The 20913-nt window shown below is 36.4% G+C and overlaps 1 protein-coding gene across 4 annotated transcripts; it reads left to right on the top strand.

Moving 5' to 3' along the window:
• Positions 1-871: 871 nt before the first annotated feature.
• Positions 872-14673, top strand: LOC114460386 (pleckstrin homology domain-containing family H member 1-like). Of its 4 annotated transcripts, XM_028442341.1 has the most exons (8): positions 882-989; positions 1127-1160; positions 5165-5308; positions 5396-5493; positions 6870-7011; positions 11775-11917; positions 13013-13142; positions 14549-14671. In XM_028442341.1, the coding sequence occupies exons 3-7, from the start codon at positions 5231-5233 to the stop codon at positions 13140-13142; spliced, it is 591 nt and encodes a 196-aa protein (XP_028298142.1). In that variant the 5' UTR covers positions 882-989; positions 1127-1160; positions 5165-5230; the 3' UTR covers positions 14549-14671. The 4 variants fall into 4 exon arrangements, with proteins under 4 accessions (XP_028298145.1, XP_028298142.1, XP_028298144.1 ...); XM_028442344.1 differs by lacking the exon at positions 13013-13142 and having other exon boundaries at positions 872-989; positions 14549-14673; XM_028442343.1 differs by lacking the exon at positions 1127-1160 and having other exon boundaries at positions 905-989.
• The last annotated feature ends 6240 nt before the right edge of the window (positions 14674-20913 follow it).

The following is a 20913-nucleotide window of genomic DNA, read 5'->3' as shown; positions in this document are numbered from 1 at the left end:
GCAGCACGGCAGATCACTGCAGTGCTGTATTATTTTATCATGTTAGAATGTAGTTTAACCACTAGTTTGGTTGCGGGTTTATGCTCTTTCTGTCCTGGCCTCTACTTCTGCTCTTGGTTTTGGCTTCAGTTCTGGACTTAGTACCTAATATTTAGTGGAGAAAAAAAATGGTTTTGCCCTACTATATTGCAAAAGCAGATGTTTATGAAAATAGATCTCTGCTGTGCATCTAATTAAAAATTATACATTTTAAATACTGATGCTCAAATAGCAGGCTTTGTTACATTACTGTGACAGTCTTGCTCCCTGCAAGTTGTGAAATGTGGATTATGAACTCTTCTCTGTGAAGAAAAAGCTTATTAGAAACTAGTTGGGAACAATTATGAATCAGTTAGAATGAAACAATTTAAATTGACATCTTGTAAGTTCAGCGGTGGTTAGTGTTGTGGTAGTCGAGACCGGTCTTGGTCTCGAGACCAAATTTTAAAGGTCTCGTCTCGGACTCTGAAACATTTTGACTCGGTCTTGTCTTGGACTCGGGATTTTCTCTCAAGATCGTTCGAGACGTGCACTAATTCCTGCCATTTTTAAACTTTTTTATAATGTGATAACACGGAGAAGAACGGGATAAAACAATATCTTATTCATTCTTTAATCCCCCTTGTATAATGACGTGTGTGTGCGCGTGTGCACGTGTGTGTGTGTTCGACCTGAAATTTAGTCAACAGGTTCCAAATACCCCAAGTGTGTGTATCTGTTATTTTGGAGTAATTTGGTCATTTTAAAATGTTTATTTTAATTTTATTTCACTTCTGGACGGCCCAGAAATGAAACCTATTCAGCTTTTGACCTCAGAGTGTGAGGGGGCGCTAGCGCACTATCTGTTGAGAGACGACTTCCGGGATCCATCTTGATGGTGAAACAGATGAACTGTGATCAACTGCTACTCATCTATTGGCATCCACGTTAATCAATCGGCAGGGACTGTTGTAAGTGTGTTATTAGCACTTTATATCTGTATATAATAACATATCATTCACTATTTTGTTAGCATTGTTTGTTGAACTACGTGTTTGTTGAAGATGAACCAGCTCCATGTAACCAGCAATTGTATTGTGTATCACAGTTTTTAGAGCGGAAAAGTGCTACGTACTATTCTGGTAAGTAAACATCATGTGTATCCGTGCACACAGCATTAGAAACGCTCATATTTTCACCACGTAAGCAAAACAAAAGCGCGTGAGGCTTTTACTCCGTAGCAGAGCACCACACACAGGAGTAGTCACGTCCTTTATAGCGCACAGGGAAAATCCCCGGAAAAACCTGCAAAGTCAGTGTTAACATGCACATCTTTTTAATGGCGACAGTTAAGAAAGCTAAGCTACATATTAGTCATTCTTATTATTGTTTTATCTTATAGTTACTGGTATTCATTAAATTATTTTGTTATTGTTATTATTACTATTATTATTATTACCATTACTATTATTACTACTTTCACTATTATTATCTCTATCTAATGGTACTACTACTGTATTGTTGTTATTGCTATTCCTATAATATTCTTTTTTTTAATTATTTTTTATCTTATATCTTATTCTCATTGTATTATTTTTATTATTGCTATTACCTTATTATTTTATGTTATTGTATTATAGTTACTGGATTTTCATTATATTTTGTTATTGCTAATGTTATTGTATAATCTTACTACTATTGTATTAAAGTTATTGCTATTCTTATAATTACCATTATTATTTTTTTTATTATAGTTACTGGTGTTCTCATTGTATTATTAGCATTGCTTTATTATCATTCTATTACCTTATAATTATTTAATATTGTTTATTGTTATTGTTTTTAGTGGATTATTATATTATTTTGTTATTGCAATTATTACTATTAATATTATAACATTACTTTTATTACTAGTACTACTTTCACTATTCTTCTTTCTTCTTGCTTCTCTCGACGAGGACAGTCGCACTCTCTGTTTCTCCCTCCCTTCCTTTCTTATCTCTCCCAGCTGCTGCTTTGTCTGGTCTTGTGAGCCTAACAAGAGCCTCTCTCTGTAACTCATCCAAAACCGGAATAATGGAATTAATTAGTTGGTCTCTCAGTGCTATCGATCAGATTTTTTCGACGAAAAGAACCGGGGGTGGTGAACCCGCATGTCCAAGCGGGACGTTTGCGGCTGGATACACCCTTGACCCTTGGAACAAGTGGCGAGTTGTGTGTCTGTCCATCCTTTCCGTGGAAGACGTGGAGGACATCTACATGATTGGAATAATGATAGTAGGCATGCTGCTGATCGGCTGGTGGCTCCCTAATCTATCGAAAAGTCCGTACTACGCTGGCGACTGTTTTGGAAAAGCTGCCAGTGATTTCTGAAGGATGTAGCAGGGCTCTGAACACTCAGACTCATGTGTTGATCGATATCAAAAGCAAGCTGCTTTTGGATCGTCTACGCGTTATGGATAACAACTGGGAGAAGTTGGAGACCCGGCTTGGAAGGCCATTCATTGGATTACAGCAGAGAGACCCAGGACAGAAGGCTATTGGAAATTGACATAGCCTGTATCAAATCACATTGCTTATCTCCCTTTCGGCTCCCCAGCCAGCCAAGGCTAAAGCCAAGGTTGTCTCAACTCTTATCACCAGGAAGTTTCTGCAGACGGCGGCTCTTACCCCCACTCCCTCCCCCCGCTCCTTCCCTACATTCCCACCTGGAACTGTTGATGCTGAACTTTTCCACACGTCATCTGGTTGTCAGTAACGCAGCTACAGGTCTTCAACTTCAAATGCCTCGTTGGCCATCTTTCCCCACCTCCCATCCACAGCTGCATGGAGGCGTGGTTGCAGCGCCCATTGGCAGCACGCCCATGTCCCCAAACGGCTGGAATCCTGCTGTTCTTCCCACCTGACTGTGTCATGCTTACATTTATGTTTGCAGAGGTGGTTTTTTTTCCTGGTTTCACACTGTTTTCTCTGTTTAGGGAAATCAGTTTCAAACTGGCAGTTTTTTTTTCCCCTCACCCCTCCTCTCCTCCTGTTGTTGATCCCTTTTTCACCTAAATATGTGGGCGCCGCAAAAGGCTGCCCCGGTGTGTTGATGTGTCTTGTTTCACTGCAACTACCAAGTCAAATTCCTCGTATTGTTCTAAACTGTACCTGGTCAATAAAGCTGATTCTGATTCTGATTCTGAATATTATATCACTATCAACATATTTATTATTATCAGGGCTCTACACAAACTTATCCAGTGGTGGCACTGGTGTGACCAACTTTCTCAGTTGGTCGAGTGGGTGTACAGTATAGACATGTATAGTATATGCATGCTGAGGAATAGTTGACTTAACTGGTGTATTGTAGTTTTGTATAAAGTAAAGATTGACAGTGACTCAAGATATATTTGCGGAATGTTTTAGTGTCAATATTAAGTTATAATTATTATAATATTACTATTATTACTTTCATTATTAATATTATTTATCTATTTGTACTAGTATTGTATTCATGTTTTTGCTATTTTATTATTATTTTTAATTATTCTTTTATCTTTTAGTTACTGGTATTATTATTAATATTATTGCTATTACCTTGCTGTTTTATGTTGTTAACTATTGTATTATAGTTACTAGATTCTCATTATGTTATTTTATTGCCATTATTATTAATGTTATTATTGTACAATTGTACAACTACTGCATTAATGTTTTTGATATTCTTATAATTACATTATATTCTCATATTCTTTTTTTAAAATTATTTTATATTATAGTTACTGGTATTCTCATTGTATTATTAGTATTGCTATATTATCATTATATTACTTTATCATTATTTAATATTATTATTATTTATTATTGCTTTTTTATCACTATATCATTATAGTTACTAGATTCTTATGTTATTTTGTTATTACTATTATTATAACATTACTATTATTACTACTTTCACTATTAATATTATATCCCTATCTAATTGTACTACTACTGTATTATTGTTTTTGCAATTATTATTTTTTATTCTTTTATCTTATAGTTACTGGTATTCTCACTGTATAATTTTTATTGCTGTTACCTTATTGTTTTATGTTGTTTATTATTGTATTATAGTTACTGGATTCTCATTATGTTTTGTTATTGCTATTATTATTTTTATAGTTATTGTTTAATTGTACTACTACTGTATTAATGTTATTGCTATTCTTATAATTACCATTATATTCTCTTTTTATTATTTTATATTAGTTAATGGTATTCTAATTGTATTATTAGTATTGCTATATTATCATTATATTACTTTATTATTATTTAATATTGTTTATTATGAATAATATAGTTTTTATCATCGTAACTAAATTTTAATTTTAACTTCTTTGATAATTACGTTTCAAAACGTTTATTTTCATTTTGAAATCAACACAAATTAGACCAAACGAGACGTGAGAGGGAGGAGCGTCTGAGCGGCACGCACAGTGATACTACGTACTATTACTACTAAGAAGTAACCCACTAACAAACTAACCTCTAACATGGTGTGGTGGTGGGAATCCAGCAGCAAAAGGACTCACTCAGTGTGTTCCTGTGTGCCAGTCCCAATCCTGGATAAATGGAGAGGGGCACCTTTAGTGTAAAACCCACCAGTTTTCTGTGTCTCTTCTCTATGGTCGTATGTTGGATGTACATGACATGTTTGTGTGTAATTAATTTTCCCACTGGGTTTTGTGTGTTTTCCCCTTAATAATAAAATTAGGGTAATTAATACAAAAAAAATAGCATAACCTGTGCACTTACCAGGGAGACAGCATTACAAAAGTTCTGCTATTCCCCTCGTGTTTGACCCAAATCTGCAAAGGTGATGCTTTCAATGACTGTAGGATTAATCGGTTTTAGCGATATGTGTTGATAACAAGTGGAATCACATTAGATTTTAACTCTTTTACACCAGAAAGATGTCACATTTAACTAAGCATCACTCTCGGCCATGTTTGGGACTGATCACAGTATTGTTCAGTGCATCTTTAGCTTCTATGCACTGCTGTCAGACAGTATTTCTAATCTCCTGGCACAGTTATTGCATCACAACTACATGCCACACATTCAGAGGTGGACAGTGGAAGCTGGTTAGATATGGTTAAAGGGGGTGTGTCTCATAAAGGTGGTGGGATTCGATGGCTCCACGACTGTGGAGGAGTTACTCAGCACGCTGAACCTGAGGATAGGAATGAGGAAGCCTCAGCTGATGGGTTTCGCTCTCTTCACTGATGATCCATCAGGAAAAGACCTGCAGCCCTCAGCCAAGGTAGGACCGTAGGTCAACACACACACACGCACGCTCATCCAGTATTAATGCCTATGGCTGGAAACTGATCTGAATCTCTTTTGTCAGATCTGTGATGTCATTTCCAAATGGGAACAGACTTTAAAAGAGATGCATCCTGGGAAGAACGAGGGAGGGCGTATTGTTCGACTTACATACAAGAGCAGGTAAGATTTGATTTGTTTCAACAGGAGCTTTTGTGTTATGAGTTTGTCACACCACAGAAACATGCGTCATTGACATAATGACACAAAAATCGCTAAATATAAAAAATGAGGTTTCAAAATCATTGAAAAACAAGCACTTCTCTCTGCTCTGAGACGCTGGGGGCGTGTCAGTTAGAGGCGCTGAAACCACGCCCACTCGTGGGAAAGGTGCCGCCTCCTTACTGTGTCTATGGGAGAGAACAATGTGAAAGCGGTCCAGCGTCAATAGTGCTTCCAAAAGTGATCGGACCAAAGAGGTGTCAGCAGAAAGGTCTGCTCCGCCCAAAATATGTGCATCCCTGCCCGGTCGAGTCAAAACGGCGCCTGATAGAAGCGAACAACTGTAAATGGTGTATAAAAGTGCTCATTTCATGAAAAATGTAGCACCAGCGGACGCGTTTTATTCCCCTGAGTCTAAATATGTGGTTTGTTTTTGGCTAGGGGCCGAATTGCGTCCGCTGGAGGCCACGGAAGTTTACTGAGCTTAAGCAGCAGGGTCAGGTTTATGCTAATGATGGCTCCTTTACGCAACGCGTCCCTGATTTCTACATTTATGACCCATTTAATGTGTTTAGAAGAAAATGTCAGAATTTGCTTTACACGGACTCAAGTTTAGAACATTGTGATGTAGAATTTTAACAGTTTATTTTAGATTTCCTGCATTTGTAAAAGTGATTGAAATGGTAATTGTCAGAGGTGAAAGTAATAGATTACAAGTACTCACGTTCCTGTAATTGAGTTGCTTTTATGGTACTTGTACTTTTTTGAGTATATTTCTAAATCAGTAATTTTACTTGTACTTAGGTACATTTGAAAACAAGTAAAATAAATCATTACATTTCTATACCCAACCATTACTGAGTAAATTATAATGACAATTGGCTTGGGACTGTTATAGAATTCAGAAATTAAATTGTATTGATTTGTTTTTATTTTTTATTTTAAATTGAACTCTTTGGTGTTATGTTTAAAAAAAAAAATGGTACATTTTGACAAAACCTTTTATTTTATACAGATGCCTTTGTGGAAAATACATTAAGTTCCAATTGTATAAGATTTGGTCTCTTCCTTTTTAAGTTTATACATGAGATGTTATGTATGCAAGGGAACAGTGGCAAGATTTATTACCAAACATAGACAAGGGTGGTGAAAGTAACGATAATAACTTTTACTATTTCATTGAGCTACTTTTTACTTGTACCTGAGTATTTTATGTATGACTTACTCAAGTAACAGTACTTCTACTTACGTACTAGAATATATCAGTACTCTTTACACCTCTGGTTATTGCCTCTAAAGTCAGGGGTAATGACTGGGTTCTCTCTACGTATGTGCAGACTTTGTTTCAGATCTCAGGTGAAAGGAGAGACAGAGCGAGAGCGCCTCCTGTTGGCCTACCAAGTCAATGATGAAGTTCAGCAGGGCCATTTTCCTGTGAACAAAGAGCTGGCTCTGGAGGTGGCAGCCCTCATGGCACAGGTCTGTGAAAATGGTTTTTATATCATTTATATTAAATTAATTATAAATAATGTAAATCTGAATACTTGCTAAAAAACAATAACTAATTAGTAAAAGTAACAAATTACCACCACCTAGTGTTAGGGGGCAAATAAATCCCCTTCAAATTAAAAAAAAAAAAAAAAAATTACTAATTCAGACAAAAACCTGCCACCCACTGGAAATCCATCCATCACAAACAGAGATATTATGAATCCAAACCAAGATCTTCCTCTGACATTTTAATTAGAATTTTTATTTTCTGCAGTCTTCAGAAGAACAAAAACAGAACAAACAACACTAATTGTCTCAGTAATCAGCTGAAAGGGTGTAAGTTACACAGCTACACCTTCACAAAAAACTGAACTAGGTTCTCCAGATAATATTACAAAAAAATATATGGAAACAAATATTACTATTGTTACTATACACATTTAGTATATAGTCTACATAGTTTTGTATATGCAGTTTATACATGCACATCAAATATATATTTATATACATATATACTGTATAACTGCTTTCGTCCAGTACTTTGTCTGTTTTTGTTGTTGTTTGATTTTTGTGTTTCTACTTGTATTGTTTAACTTACAATAAAAAAATCAAAAAAATTAAGTGAATTTTAAAAACAATTTTTAAAAATCGATTTTTGAACTTTATGAATCGCTTATGTGAATCGATTTTTTCCCCCACCCCTAATATATACATATACATACATACTGTATATACACATATACTGTACATATTTTACTATTTAATATTTACTCCACAAATTTCATAAATTACATTTTAAATAAAATATATGGTGTGGCAACATTACAATTCACAATATACTCGATCCCAATATATACCTTTTTGTTATGTTTATTGAGTTTATATATCTATTATAAATTATTGCTGTCACAGGTAAAATTGTTGCACTTCTGTCTTATACTTACTAACAATATATGATTTAAAAAGCTTTTTAAACTGGTTTTTGTTGCTGCTTTGTTGGTAAATGGTAAATGGACTTGATTTTATATAGCGCTTTATCACCACACTGAAGCAGTCTCAAAGCGCTTTACATATCAGCTCATTCACCCAATCACTCTCACATTCACACACCAGTGGGACAGGACTGCCATGCAAGGCACTAGTCGACCACTGGAAGCAACTTAGGGTTCAGTGTCTTGCTCAAGGACACTCCGACACATAGTCAGGTACTGGGATCGAACCCCCAACCTCTCGATCAGAAGACGACCCACTACAACCTGAGCCACGGTCGCCCACGGTTGTTTTATTTCATCCTTTAAGCATTTCCATAGTTTTCCTTCTCTCTCTAAAAATCTTTCTGCAACCTTTTTGGGAGTGAACCTTTGCTATGTTTATATTTAATTTTCTCTGTATTTTTGTTTGAACAATCACACACAGTTTGCAAAGGGTGGAATAAAACACAATTTGACAGATAAAATAATAAAGTAAATAGATGCCTGTGGTCTTTACAAGTCATCTTTCTTAAAACAAAACTCAGAGAGAAATAAAAAAAAAAAACAATTAAGTGTAACGAAATAAAAATGGAAAAACAGAAAATGTTTCTTTGAGGTTTGATCACCCTCTTTTACATGTAGGTTTCCAAAATAATATAATGAAATGAAAGAAAAAGAAAAGAAAACATAGTTTTATATGTCAACATATACCCACATACAACACTTAAAAATAGAATGTACCATAGTTATACTCAACAAAATTACAAATTACAGAAATGCCTTAGATCAGTGATTCTTATGGCGCGTTCAGACCAAACGCTTTTTACATGCGTCCGGCGCCTTCAACGCGGCCGACGTTGCAGTTGGGATTGTTGAACTTTTGGGACATATCGCGGCGCGTCGACCAATCAGGAGCATTCCCCAACCGTGACGTATTCAGAATAATGAGAAGAAGAAAAAAACACTTAACAGGAGGCAGAGACAGATGGACAGGCGCACTTCTGCTGGAATAGAGCACCTATTGTTGGTGTCCTGGTAGGGGATGCGAGCGCCGATGCGCGTCAGCAGGTCGTCAAACTGGGCACGGGAGAGACGGAAGTAGTGCTGAAAGCGACTCTCGTCCGAGCGCAGCTCTGGTGAATCCAGAAACGGCGCCGAGGTGCAAATAAAGCCAAGCCGCTCTCTGGATAATGTAGAGCCGATGAACGGGAGTCGGAGGTGGCGTGTTCAGCAAGGAACTCCAAACTTTATTCTCCATTCAACCACACCAAAAAACATCTGACCAGAAACACAATGTTCCCCACCACTTCACAGTCACTGGGTGAATTATGAACGTAACTGATCTCCACAATATCATCCATTTTATGAACACCACCGGCAACAGAGAAGCTCCTCCCCTCGACGCGTTGGGCGCGCGTCCCGAGCATCTTCGACACTGGTGACAAGCGTCCAACAACGCAAGTGAAAACGCTTTTGGTGTGAACGTACCATTAACCATAGGGCCCCGTCTCATGGTTGGTCCGTGAGCGCCTCCTAGAGGGCCGTCAAAAAATGTTTGTTTTAAGCCTGTGGTCCATGGGGGCCGCAAGAGCATTCACTGGCTGAATTTATATTTGCACTTTACTTCAATTGTATTGACAGTTGTATTAAAAAACAAAACAAATACTATTTAATTAAATTTTCTTTTTTTAAATTAATTTATTTAATCACCCCATATTTGCCTTTTTTCATCAGTATTTTTTGAGTCCTTCCTTTATTATTGCAGTGAATACAATTTTTTTTTAAATATTTAAAAAAAAAAAAAATCTTTTCTTTTCTCTCTCCTCTGAGCTCTGCCCATCACAGGTGATCTATCATCCAAAGGTGCGCTGCTGCCACAGACATGTCACCATTTGGTCTCTACATCATTGTACATGTTAAATATTCACCGGAAACAGGTTGAGGATGCAGTCAACATTGGACTGAACTACATCCTGCACCACCTCGACTCCCCAGGGACCTACGCTAGGATCCTGTTTGTGGATTTCAGCTCTGCATTCAACACCATCATCCCGGACATCCTTCACCAGAAACTCACCCAGCTCACAGTGCCGGCCTCCACCTGTCAGTGGATCACCAACTTCCTGACTGACAGGAAGCAGCAAGTAAGGCTGGGAAGCATCACATCTGGCACCCGGTCACTCAGCACCGGCGCCCCCCAGGCGTGTGTTCTCTCCCCACTGCTATTCTCCCTCTACACCAATGACTGCACCTCAGGGGACCCCTCTGTGTAACTCCTGAAGTTTGCAGATGACACCACCGTCATCGGTCTCATCCGGGACGGGGACGAGTCTGCCTTCAGACGGGAGGTGGAACAGCTGGCTCTTTGGTGCAGTCAGAACCATCTGGAACTGAACCCGTTCAAGACCGTGGAGATGACAGTGGACTTCAGAAGAAATCCCCCCCCACTCCCCCCCCTTACCATTTTAAATAGGGAATTGGCTACCGTGGACTCCTTCAGGTTCTTGGGATCCACAATCTCACAGGACCTGAAGTGGACCTCTCACATAGACTCAACCAGGAAAAAGGCACAGCAGAGGATGTACTTCCTGCGTCAGCTGAGGAAGTTCAACCTGCCCCAGGAGCTGCTGACCATGTTCTACACCTCCATCATTCAGTCTGTTCTGTGCACCTTCATCACTGTCTGGTTTGGATCTACAACCAAACTAGACAGACACAGACTACAAAGGATAGTCAGGACTGCAGAAAAGATCATTGGTGTCGATCTGCCCTCCATCCAAGACTTATACCTGTCCAGGGTCAGAAAACGGGCAGGTAACATCACTGCAGACCCCTCTCACCCTGCACACAATCTGTTTAAACTCCTCCCCTCAGGCAGACGCTACAGATCACTGTACGCCAAAACAACCCGCCATAAAAACAGTTTCTTCCCCCAGGCTGTCACTCTGATCAACACTAAACAGTCAAAGAGTGTCAGACCTGGTTCTGTGAAAAAACCCTGGAACCAAACATAACAACCCTGGATCAATCTGACACTGAGAATGTTCATGTACATACCTTTAATTTAAATGTTCTCCTGCACTACTTATCAATGCTCTACTGCACTATTTTCCTTTTATTATTATTATTATATTTTATTATTATCTTTCTTTATTATTTTCCTTCTTTTTATCTTATTTTTTTATTTATTTTTTTATACTATTATTATTATTTTTATTATTATTATTATCTTGTTATTTTATTGAGTTTGCACATTCTAGTCTAACTACTGTTTATATTTATACTTATTATCATCTTTTCTAGTTGATTGTTTATTATTGAATGTTTTCACTATTGGAGAGAGCACAGTTGACCGAGTCAAATTCCTCGTGTGTACAACATACACTTGGCGAATAAAGATGATTCTGATTCTGATTCTGAGAGCTTCGTCACACTGTCTCCTAGCAACCCCAGCCGAAAAACACAATTCACGTCTATAGACGTGAATGGCACTCAATGAGTTTAGAAACCCTGCCTTAGACAACCTGAGTATTTTTTGTCTGCTTATTTGCTACTGAAACCTAATATCTTCATACTCAGAACTTCAAATATATAAAATTCTTCCCTTATCTCAATAACTATATACAAAAGAACAAGGAGAGTCTGCTGAAGGGGGTGGGGTATGCATATAATTTAGACATTTCTGAATTTTAAATCTGGTGTTTTTAAGAATGATCTATTTGTGTGTTCTCTGTATCCTGCGTTACGTATCATTCTAATAATCTGGTCCTCTTTCCACAGGTGGAACACGGGGATCTGGATCGACCCAGTGCATCGTCTCCTACTGGTTCTCCTCAGCCTAAATCACAGCTGATTCTGCTGCAGGCTTTAGAACGCTTCTACCCTAAACGCTACAAACTAGACTGCAGCTCTGAGCAGCTCCGGTAACAGTCAGATCCTGTTCTTTTTAATTCACTTTTAGAATTCATATATTTAATGGTTATTGACTGACTTGTATTTAAATTTAACTTGGAATTTATGTTCGTAGAGCAGATTAAAGTAATTCTCCACTGGTCAACATATAATCATTTATTATATTTATTTTTTTTTTTTGTGAATACTACAGGTAGGATTTATAGTAGGGATGCACCGAAATGAAAATCTTTGGCCGAAGCCGAATAAAATATAAACACTTGGCCGAATATCGAATGCGGTTGTTGTTTTTCACTATTTTTTTTAATAGTGCATAAATAGCCGAGAACAGCGATTTTCAACTGGTGGGTCGGGACCCAAAAGTGGTTCGCAGACCTGTACTGGGAGGGTCGTGGACAGCTGGTCCAAAATTAACAAAGAAAGAAAGAAAGTAAATGTTTATTGAATATTCTGACATTTTTCAAATATTCCAGTGGTCTTTGCTTTTCATAAAAAAGCACAACAACATTTTTCATTTATATTATCCCTTCAAATAATTCCAAAAAAAGCTTAAGTGCATTAAAGGGGAGGTATGATGAAAACATCACTTTATAATGGTTTTGCTGCACTACTTTTCCTGCTTCTGATTGTGTTGGGAGTCACTGCTTGGAGCCACAGACTCATGGTTTACACTCATCAGCTGTTAGCGCTCCATGCTAATGCTACACCAGTCTTTGCAGTCAGACCCGACATTGCTTGTGAATTGCACGGTGACGGACAACGGAGAGCGGTAAGGACAGAGTCTGGCTGTGTTTGTGTGTGGAAAGGAGGAGCTGCTGCTGCTCCTCCTGCAGCAACGCACACACACTTTTCCGAATCACAATCACTGCAGGTTGTTTGATTGCGTCATACGCTACTATTCAGCCTTGTTTTTAACTCACTAAACCGAAGTCCGAATGTGGCTTTTTTTACAATATTCGGCCGAATATATTCGGTGGCCGAATATTTGGTGCATCTCTAATTTATAGTGGTAATCAGTTATCCTCTATGGTGTCATTTGTGTAAAACAGGTTTCCCCATGTGGACAGTAAAGGAATGTCTAAAGTCTGGTCCTCGTCTCCTTTCAGAGACCTTATGGAGCGTCTGGCCACTAAGTGGTCCGTGCTACGTGGGTGCACTGCATCCGAATGTGTGAGGATATATCTGACTGTGGCTCGAAAATGGCCTCTGTTTGGAGCCAAGCTGTTCAACGCTTAGGTAGAGCATCATTAGCACTTTTTGTTTTTCACTTTTATTATTTAGTCTTTTTTTTTTTTTTTTTTTAATGAGATGTAATATTTTACAAGTAAACGCATTGATGTGCTTTTTGGACCAGTTTACCAAGTGAGTTTTAGGTAGGAATAAAAGGTTTAGGATGTTCCATATCTAATCTGATCTAATCTAAATCTATCTAAATATGTTCCAATATAATGTAATATAACCGTATCTATTATGATTTAATCCATATGATTTTATCTAATTCATTCTAATCTAATGCATGTTAATTAATATGATCTAGTCTAATTTAATATGTTTGAATATAATCCAAAATAACCTACTGTATCAATCTAATGTAATTTAATCTGTCATGATCTAATCTATAATAATTTTATTATAATCTAATGCATATAATCTAACACGCTCTAATCTGATATAATCTAATTTATCATGATCTCACGTGTATAATAATTGTAAAAAAAGTACTATTTCGAGGATTTCGCGACCTAACCATAGCATTAGCATTAACCTAACAATAACATTAGCCAAGCATTAGCATTAACCTAGCATGAACATTAACTGCTCTATTTATATTCTAGTTTCCAATGTTGTCAGTGTTTTTCATTTTTATCCACTTCCCCCCATGATAATTTGCGTACCCCTGGGGGTACCCGTACCCCACTTTGGGAACCTAGGCTCTAGAAAATACTTGTCACTCTTTAAAAACATATCTGCATGCAACACTTTACCCATGTTTTTCTAACCTTGGAGTCTTGGCCCCGTGTGGGGTTGCCTGAAACGTCCAGTAATAATAAAAATTAAAATAAATGACTGATTAAAATCACATATTTTTTTAAATTGTTTTTATTCATTCATTTTAATTCATGTATTTAAAAAACAATACATAATATCAGAAATAGACATAAGTGCAGGAAGAGGCAGGAAGCTCAAAGAGCTTAAATAATGATTATTCTTTTTCAAATTAAAACGTCACACACAATCTCAAACAACTGTATTCTATATTTTCATTTCCTCAAATATAAATCTAGTTCAAATAAAATGTTGTATAAAAATATCTGAGCTGGCCCTTGTAACTTTGTGCACTAATCCTTAATACTCTACACTATTTGTAACACAGTATAACAAATAATATCAAACTAATTTTAGAGGGAGAAACTTTCAATTAATTAATTAATTAATTAAGTTCAATGCTTGTAAAGAGACTGTTCAGAATGAGCGGTACATGGGGCTGCCAATCTTTCGTTTGTATATTAAGTGCCCTCGATGTCTTTTTGAGATTACTTTCAAGGTTCGAATGAATGCCATGGCTATCCCAAACATTTTGTTGACATTAAAAAAATGTCTGTTTTCAGAAATATTAATCATGTCTTCTTTTGATATTGTAGACTGACCCAAATAACTCAGACTACGCCATGGAGCACGGTGCAACGCAAAACTTCCAGCCTGACGAACTGGAGGAAATGAAAAGGATCCAGCAGGAGAGGGATGATGAGGAACTAAACAACCCCACGAAGGTCAGGTTTCTGTTGTTGTTGTTGTTTATTTATTGATTCATTCATTCATTTTATGAAAATGCAAACCAACAAAGATTCCCCATGTACATCGAATAATATCAAAGTCTAAATGAAACATTTTATTGGAAATGAGCAATAAGAAGAATAATATTGTTATATTTCTGTCCCTTAACTTAATCAATACATAATTGATGACCCCACCAACCTTCCCCTCATCAATCCACAGCATTTCCACTATTCCCGATCTTGTTAGATCTCGGAAGCGAAGCAGGTCTGGGCCTGGTTAGTAGTTGGATGGGAGACCACTGAGAATTCCAGGTGCACAGTGAGGGGCAGTTGCTCCAGTGATATCTGTCATTGTGTCCTTGGGCAAGGCACTTCACTCACATTGCCTAGTATGAATGTAGTCTGTTGGTGGTGGTCAAAGGGGCTGATGACGCATTATGGCTGCCTCGTTTCCGCCAGTCACAATAATAGCTTACCACTATATAAAATGAATTTATTATTATTATTATTTTTCTCTGATAACCCAAAAATGACAAATCAAAATTAACAAATCACCTTACAAGTCAACTTTCTAAAGCACATTGGCAGATTTTTTTTGCCCTATAATTTTTTTAAATTGACAAATATTTGTACAAACCTTCAAATCATTTTCTTGAGCTTTCCACAACCTCACACCGACAACAGACGAGAACGTTAGTCTTGAAGTAGTACGAGCGACTTGGTGCTTAAAATATAATTTCCTCCTGTGATCATCATCCTCAGACGCACTTACAAATAATCTATGAACACACTCTGTTCTGCTTTTGGCTTTTTTGGTATTCATTTATTTACTAGTTTTTTTTTCTGTAAGAGCCCTTGAAACAACAAATATATAAGACAGAACATAAAACATCCTATAGTAGACTGAATATGAACATATACTGTATATATAAATATAAAACATAATCAGGGTTCCCACCAGGAATTGTTCACAGCATGGGGTAACATTTTGAAATGTACAACTCTTTGAGGGCCAAATTTAGTGAAGTAAAGCTTTGTTACTGCCTCACTTTAAAGCCTAAAGTTATTTGTTAGTATAAGGGTTAGAATCATATAAGTTTCTATCTCCTCCTACTCCTTTTTGAACATGTACAGGATTCAGATGGAAAGTGAGTTGAAAATTCAACAGTTTTTTGTAGAAAGTTGAAACCAAAGCAGTCTGTGTAAACACTGCAGTGCTGGTGACGAACATCTGGAACTGTTGGATTCTCCTCTGAAGCAAAACTCTGCAATCAAACAAGACAATTCACAGTCATTAGTATCAAAATCATCTTTATTTTTACATTAAACACGTATTCAGATTCTTTCTGTGTAAATGAGAGGCTTTACTTACATTGATTGTTTTGGTGAATAGAAGTCTTTCTGTCCTCTGGTAATGTTTCCTCCTCAGGATGATGTGGATGCTGGTGCTCCTGTCTGACATTTTACAGGTATTAGTATAGCGTAACATCTACCAATTTTTTTTTTTTTTTATTAAACGTGTAGTATTTTTGCTTACATTGTTTTGGTGAATAGAAGTCTCTGTCCTCTGTTGATGTTTCCTCCTCAGGATGCTGTGGATGCTGGTGCTCCTGTCTGACATTTTACAGGTATTAATATAGCGTAACATCTGCCTATTTTTTTTTTTTTTTATTAAACGTGTAGTATTTTTGCTTACATTGTTTTGGTGAATAGAAGTCTCTGTCCTCTGTTGATGTTTCCTCCTCAGGATGCTGTGGATACTGGTGCTCCTGTCCTCCATCTTCATCCTCCTCCTCCATCAGTAGATGCCGTTGTTCCAGTCCAACATTTTACAGGCATTAGTATAAAGTCACCTCTATTTTTACATTAAACATTAGTTCAGTGTCTTTCTGTGCCAATGAGAGGCTTTACTTACATTAATTGTTTTGATTGTTTTGCTTTCTGTTGATGTTTCCTCCTCAGGCAGCTGTGGATACTGGTGCTAATGTCCTCCATCTTCTTCATCCTCCTCCTCCATCAGTGGATGCTGGCACTCCTGTCTGACATTTTACAGGCATTAGTATAGCGTAATGTCTCCATATTATTTTTTATTAAACGTGTAGTATTTTTGCTAATTTTTCATGCTTTCCTGCATTTTTGACCCAATTTAAGTATGCTCACATTGTTTAAACTAGTTTTTAGGGTCTTATGATGGCCTTACATGAGAAAAAAAAGTCCGAACTTTTTGAATTCTTATGCCTTACCTCAAAAGTTTCTTTTCACATTTTTCTATTTTGAGCACCCAATTTAAGTGTGCTCATATTTTTGAACGAGTTTTTAGGGTGTTATGATAGCCTTATCTCAGAAATTTTTTTATTATGATGAATATAAAAATTGCCATAACAGAATATTTCATGCCTTATTATAGCCTTACCTCGAAAATTTTAGTATTTTTCTAATTTGTTCATGGCATACTGCATTTTCACCCTAATTTAAGTATGCTCATGTCTCCCATTCAATTACTAACCAAAACCAGCTCTGCTGAGATTCTGAGCTGTGACTAGATCAAGTAACAACAGGCAGGAATGACCACATATAGTCTTTCCTCTGAAATTTGGGTGTTTTGCACATTTTTCTAATTTTTTATGCCTTACCACATTTTAACTGCATTTTTCATGTAATTTAAATATGCTCATTATACTTGAAATAGTTTTTAGGGTCTTATGATAGCCTTATCTCAATAAAAATAAATCTAAATTTTGGAATTTGTATGCCTTACTATAGCCTTACCTTGAAAATGTTAGTATTTTTCATATTTTTCAAATTTTTCAAGCCTTATTGCATTTTTGACCTAATTTAAGTATGCTGACGTTATTTGAACTAGTTTTTAGGGTCTTATGATGGCCTTACCTAAGATCGAAAAAGTCCAAACTTTTTGAAATTTTATGCCTTACAATATCCTTACCTCAAACATTTTAGTTTTATTCCACATTTTTCAATTTTGAGCACCCAATTTAAGTGTGCTCATCATATTTGAAGTCGTTTTTATGGTCTTATGACAGCTTTATCTCAGAAAAAATAAATCCAAAATGTTTGAATTTGTATGCCTTACTATAGCCGTAGCCCCAAATTTTGGGTGTTTTTCACATTTTTGTCATTTTTCAGGGCAAATTGCATTTTCACCCCAGTTTAAGTGTAGTTTTTAGGGTCTTGTGATCGCCTTATCTCAGAAAAAAAAATCTAAATTTTGGAAATTGTATGCCTTATTTTAATAATTTTCACATTTTTCAAATTTTTCATGCCCTACTGCTATTTCGCCCACATTATAGCGTTTTCATATTTCCACTAATTTTTGGGTTTCATGATAGCCTTATCTCATAAAAAAAAATGCCAAAATGTTTGAATTTGTATGCCTTACTGTAGCCTTACCCCCAAAATGTGGGTGTTTTTCACATTTTTTTCATTTTTCAGGGCTTACTGCATTTTCACCCCAGTTTAAATGTGCTCATCATATGATATTTGAACTAGTTTTTAGGGTGTTATGATAGCCATATCTCAGAAAAATAAATGTGTAAAATGTTTCCATTTTTAACCCTTACTATAGCCTCACTAGGTGACTGCCAACCCTCTGAGGTAACTGGAACTCTCACTGGTCAAACATGTAACATATTTTTTTTTCTTGTTCAGTTTTACAGACACTTCTTTGTTTCTGTAAATTGTGTTCATTCAGGATCCTGAATAAATCCACACTGACATATTATTGTCGTACACTCATTTTTATTTCATCAGACAGAATTTTTTTTACAACATTACAAAAACCTAAGAAGCATGAATATGAAGATTTTAAAACACATTATATAACACATCACAACTTTAAATGCTGAATATTTGATTTAATGAAAAGGATATGATTATTTATACATTATATATTTCCTCTGCAAGTGTTCACCAGTCAAGCATTCTCTGAGCTGGAACTTGCCCTAAAAACAGACAAAGGTTTTGTTGAGGGTTAAACATTCTATTCCTCAGCTTCAGTAACAGTTTGTCGCTGCAAAGGGAAGCCGTCAGCCACACATCCAGACATGTCAGAGATAGGACTGTAGAGGAATAAGTGATCTCCACCAATGTCAGACACATGAGCTGCGTTGGGACCAGTGGAACCAGAGCTGAGCTGGTTTGGAGAGCATCTGCTTTCTGTGACCTCAGGAGGTGTGCTCATACTGGGAGGCGTGATGGGTTGATCCATCAGAAGGCCTTCTTCCTCCCAGGTGTGGGTACCACCACAAACTGGTTCAGAGTAGAAAGGTCCGTACATTGAAAACAAAGGCCGAGGTGGTCTGCAGGAGGGCCAGTCCATTGTAAAGTCAGTGCAGGCCTGGGCGTAAAGGTACGGCTGGTGTCGCATCTGACTCGCTTTCCTTAAGAAATTGAGAACGATGACAGTCCTCATTGAAGCTGAAAAACACAAGATACAGGGAGTTCATTATAGTCACTAAACTTCTAAAGCAGTGGTTCCTGACCTTTTTTTTTTGTCGTGACCCCATTTTTATTTGACCAATTTCATGACTTTTTTTTCTAAAGTTTGTATTTGATCATGTTTGTTATAGTGTGTTACATTTACAAATACAGAGTATCTAGGATTAGTGCAGAAAGTCACAGCTCAGATATTTTTATATTGCATTTTATTTGAACTACATCTATATTTGAGAAAATGAAAATATAGAATACAGTTGTTGGAGATTGTGAGTAGGTTTAAAGAAAAAATAATTAAAAAAATAGTAATTCAAAAAACTATTAGAATCGGATTTAAATCAGTAATTTTTTTAATTTTTATTTTATTATTAGTAGATGTTTCAGGTCACATCTTATTTCCAGGAGACCCCGCATGGGGTCACGACCCAAGGTTGAAAAACACTATTCTAAACGGTAGGATTATGAATAAGTGCTGCATTATGCTTTACAATTTTAAAAAACAAACACCAAGGTGAAATAATAAACGGAAGTGCAGTTAAATGGGTTACATTAGGGTTACTGTCACCTTTAAAGTTAGAACAAATACAACAAATGACCCCTATTTAAGCCTATACACATTAATATTTCTATTGATGAGGCTATTATAGGCCACATGTATAAAAAGGTGAAATAAAACAAAAAAGACAAAACGTAAATTGGTGCTGAGGAATAAACTACCTAAAAAAAGCATCGAACAGCTTCAGAAGTTTAAATCAAAGTGAAGTTTTAACCCAAGCTTAGAATCTGAAGAAACTATTAAATAAAAGTGTGATAAATTAGTGCTTAAAGCAACAATCAGTCAGCAATTTATCAAAACCAGTAAGTAAACATGTTTGTAAATCGAGGCTACTTACGTGATTGGAATAGTTTGTCCATCGTTGGCTTTGCAGGCGTAGAAATGTTATTATTTGTGTCCAAATCGCAGGTAAAAGTGCTCATATTCACAGGAATAGTTTAGACTGAAGAAGTTTCCTCTTTCAAGTTGAAAGAACAAGTTTTTAACGCTCGAACGATGCGCGTGTGTCAGTGCAGTCACGTTTAAGACACGCCCACTCTAGCTAGCTCCTTAATGATTGGTCCTCCAATGATGCGTTCCAGACAATCCGGAAATCAATCATTTTTTGTGATTAAAACTATGATTTTTCGTGACAGAAAATAATGTATTAGACCAATAAGGCAAGGCATCATTATGCAGCACATTTTAGCATTTAAAGTGATTCATATGAGGAATTTAAATAACGACACAGGAGACATAAACATTTTTTAAAAACAAACCATGATTTTAAATGCATTTTACAATAATGAAAAGACCATTTAAAATCAAAATAACTCTTATCACATTTTTCATCTGAAATAAAGACAAAGACAAAATTACAATCAACATCATGTCAAGTTTTGTGGATGAAAAAATAAAACAATTAATTTGTTATTTTTGTTATTACAATCTTTAATAGTTGTGAAAATCTTAAGGCAGGAATCATGACTATTTGGTGTGTTGTAAAGCAACATGATTCATGTAAACTACAAAAAGCTATACATATTTTAATATTTTCCCAATGTTATTTGATAATAGAAACTCTAAACACATTTACATTCAGCTTAGAATTGCCATAGAAAAGCAAGAGCACCAGGATAAATTACATTGAGAACAAGCAAACTCCACACAGAAAGGTTTTTGGTCTCCAACATTGGAGACCTAGGAAAAAATTATAATAATAAAAACAGAGAATTTATTCTTT

The sequence above is a fragment of the Gouania willdenowi genome, unplaced genomic scaffold (assembly GCF_900634775.1).
Source record: "Gouania willdenowi unplaced genomic scaffold, fGouWil2.1 scaffold_434_arrow_ctg1, whole genome shotgun sequence".
NCBI lineage: Eukaryota > Metazoa > Chordata > Actinopteri > Blenniiformes > Gobiesocidae > Gouania > Gouania willdenowi.
This window is presented reverse-complemented; position numbering and strand designations above follow the sequence as displayed.

Coding starts and splice junctions, on each gene's coding strand:
- LOC114460386 (XM_028442341.1), top strand. CDS start 5,231: ATGAGGAAGCCTCAGCTGATGGGTTTCGCTCTCTTCACTGATGATCCA. Junction 5,494..6,869: donor CGACTTACATACAAGAGCAG/GTAAGATTTGAT, acceptor ACGTATGTGCAG/ACTTTGTTTCAGATCTCAGG. Junction 7,012..11,774: donor TGGCAGCCCTCATGGCACAG/GTCTGTGAAAAT, acceptor CTCTTTCCACAG/GTGGAACACGGGGATCTGGA.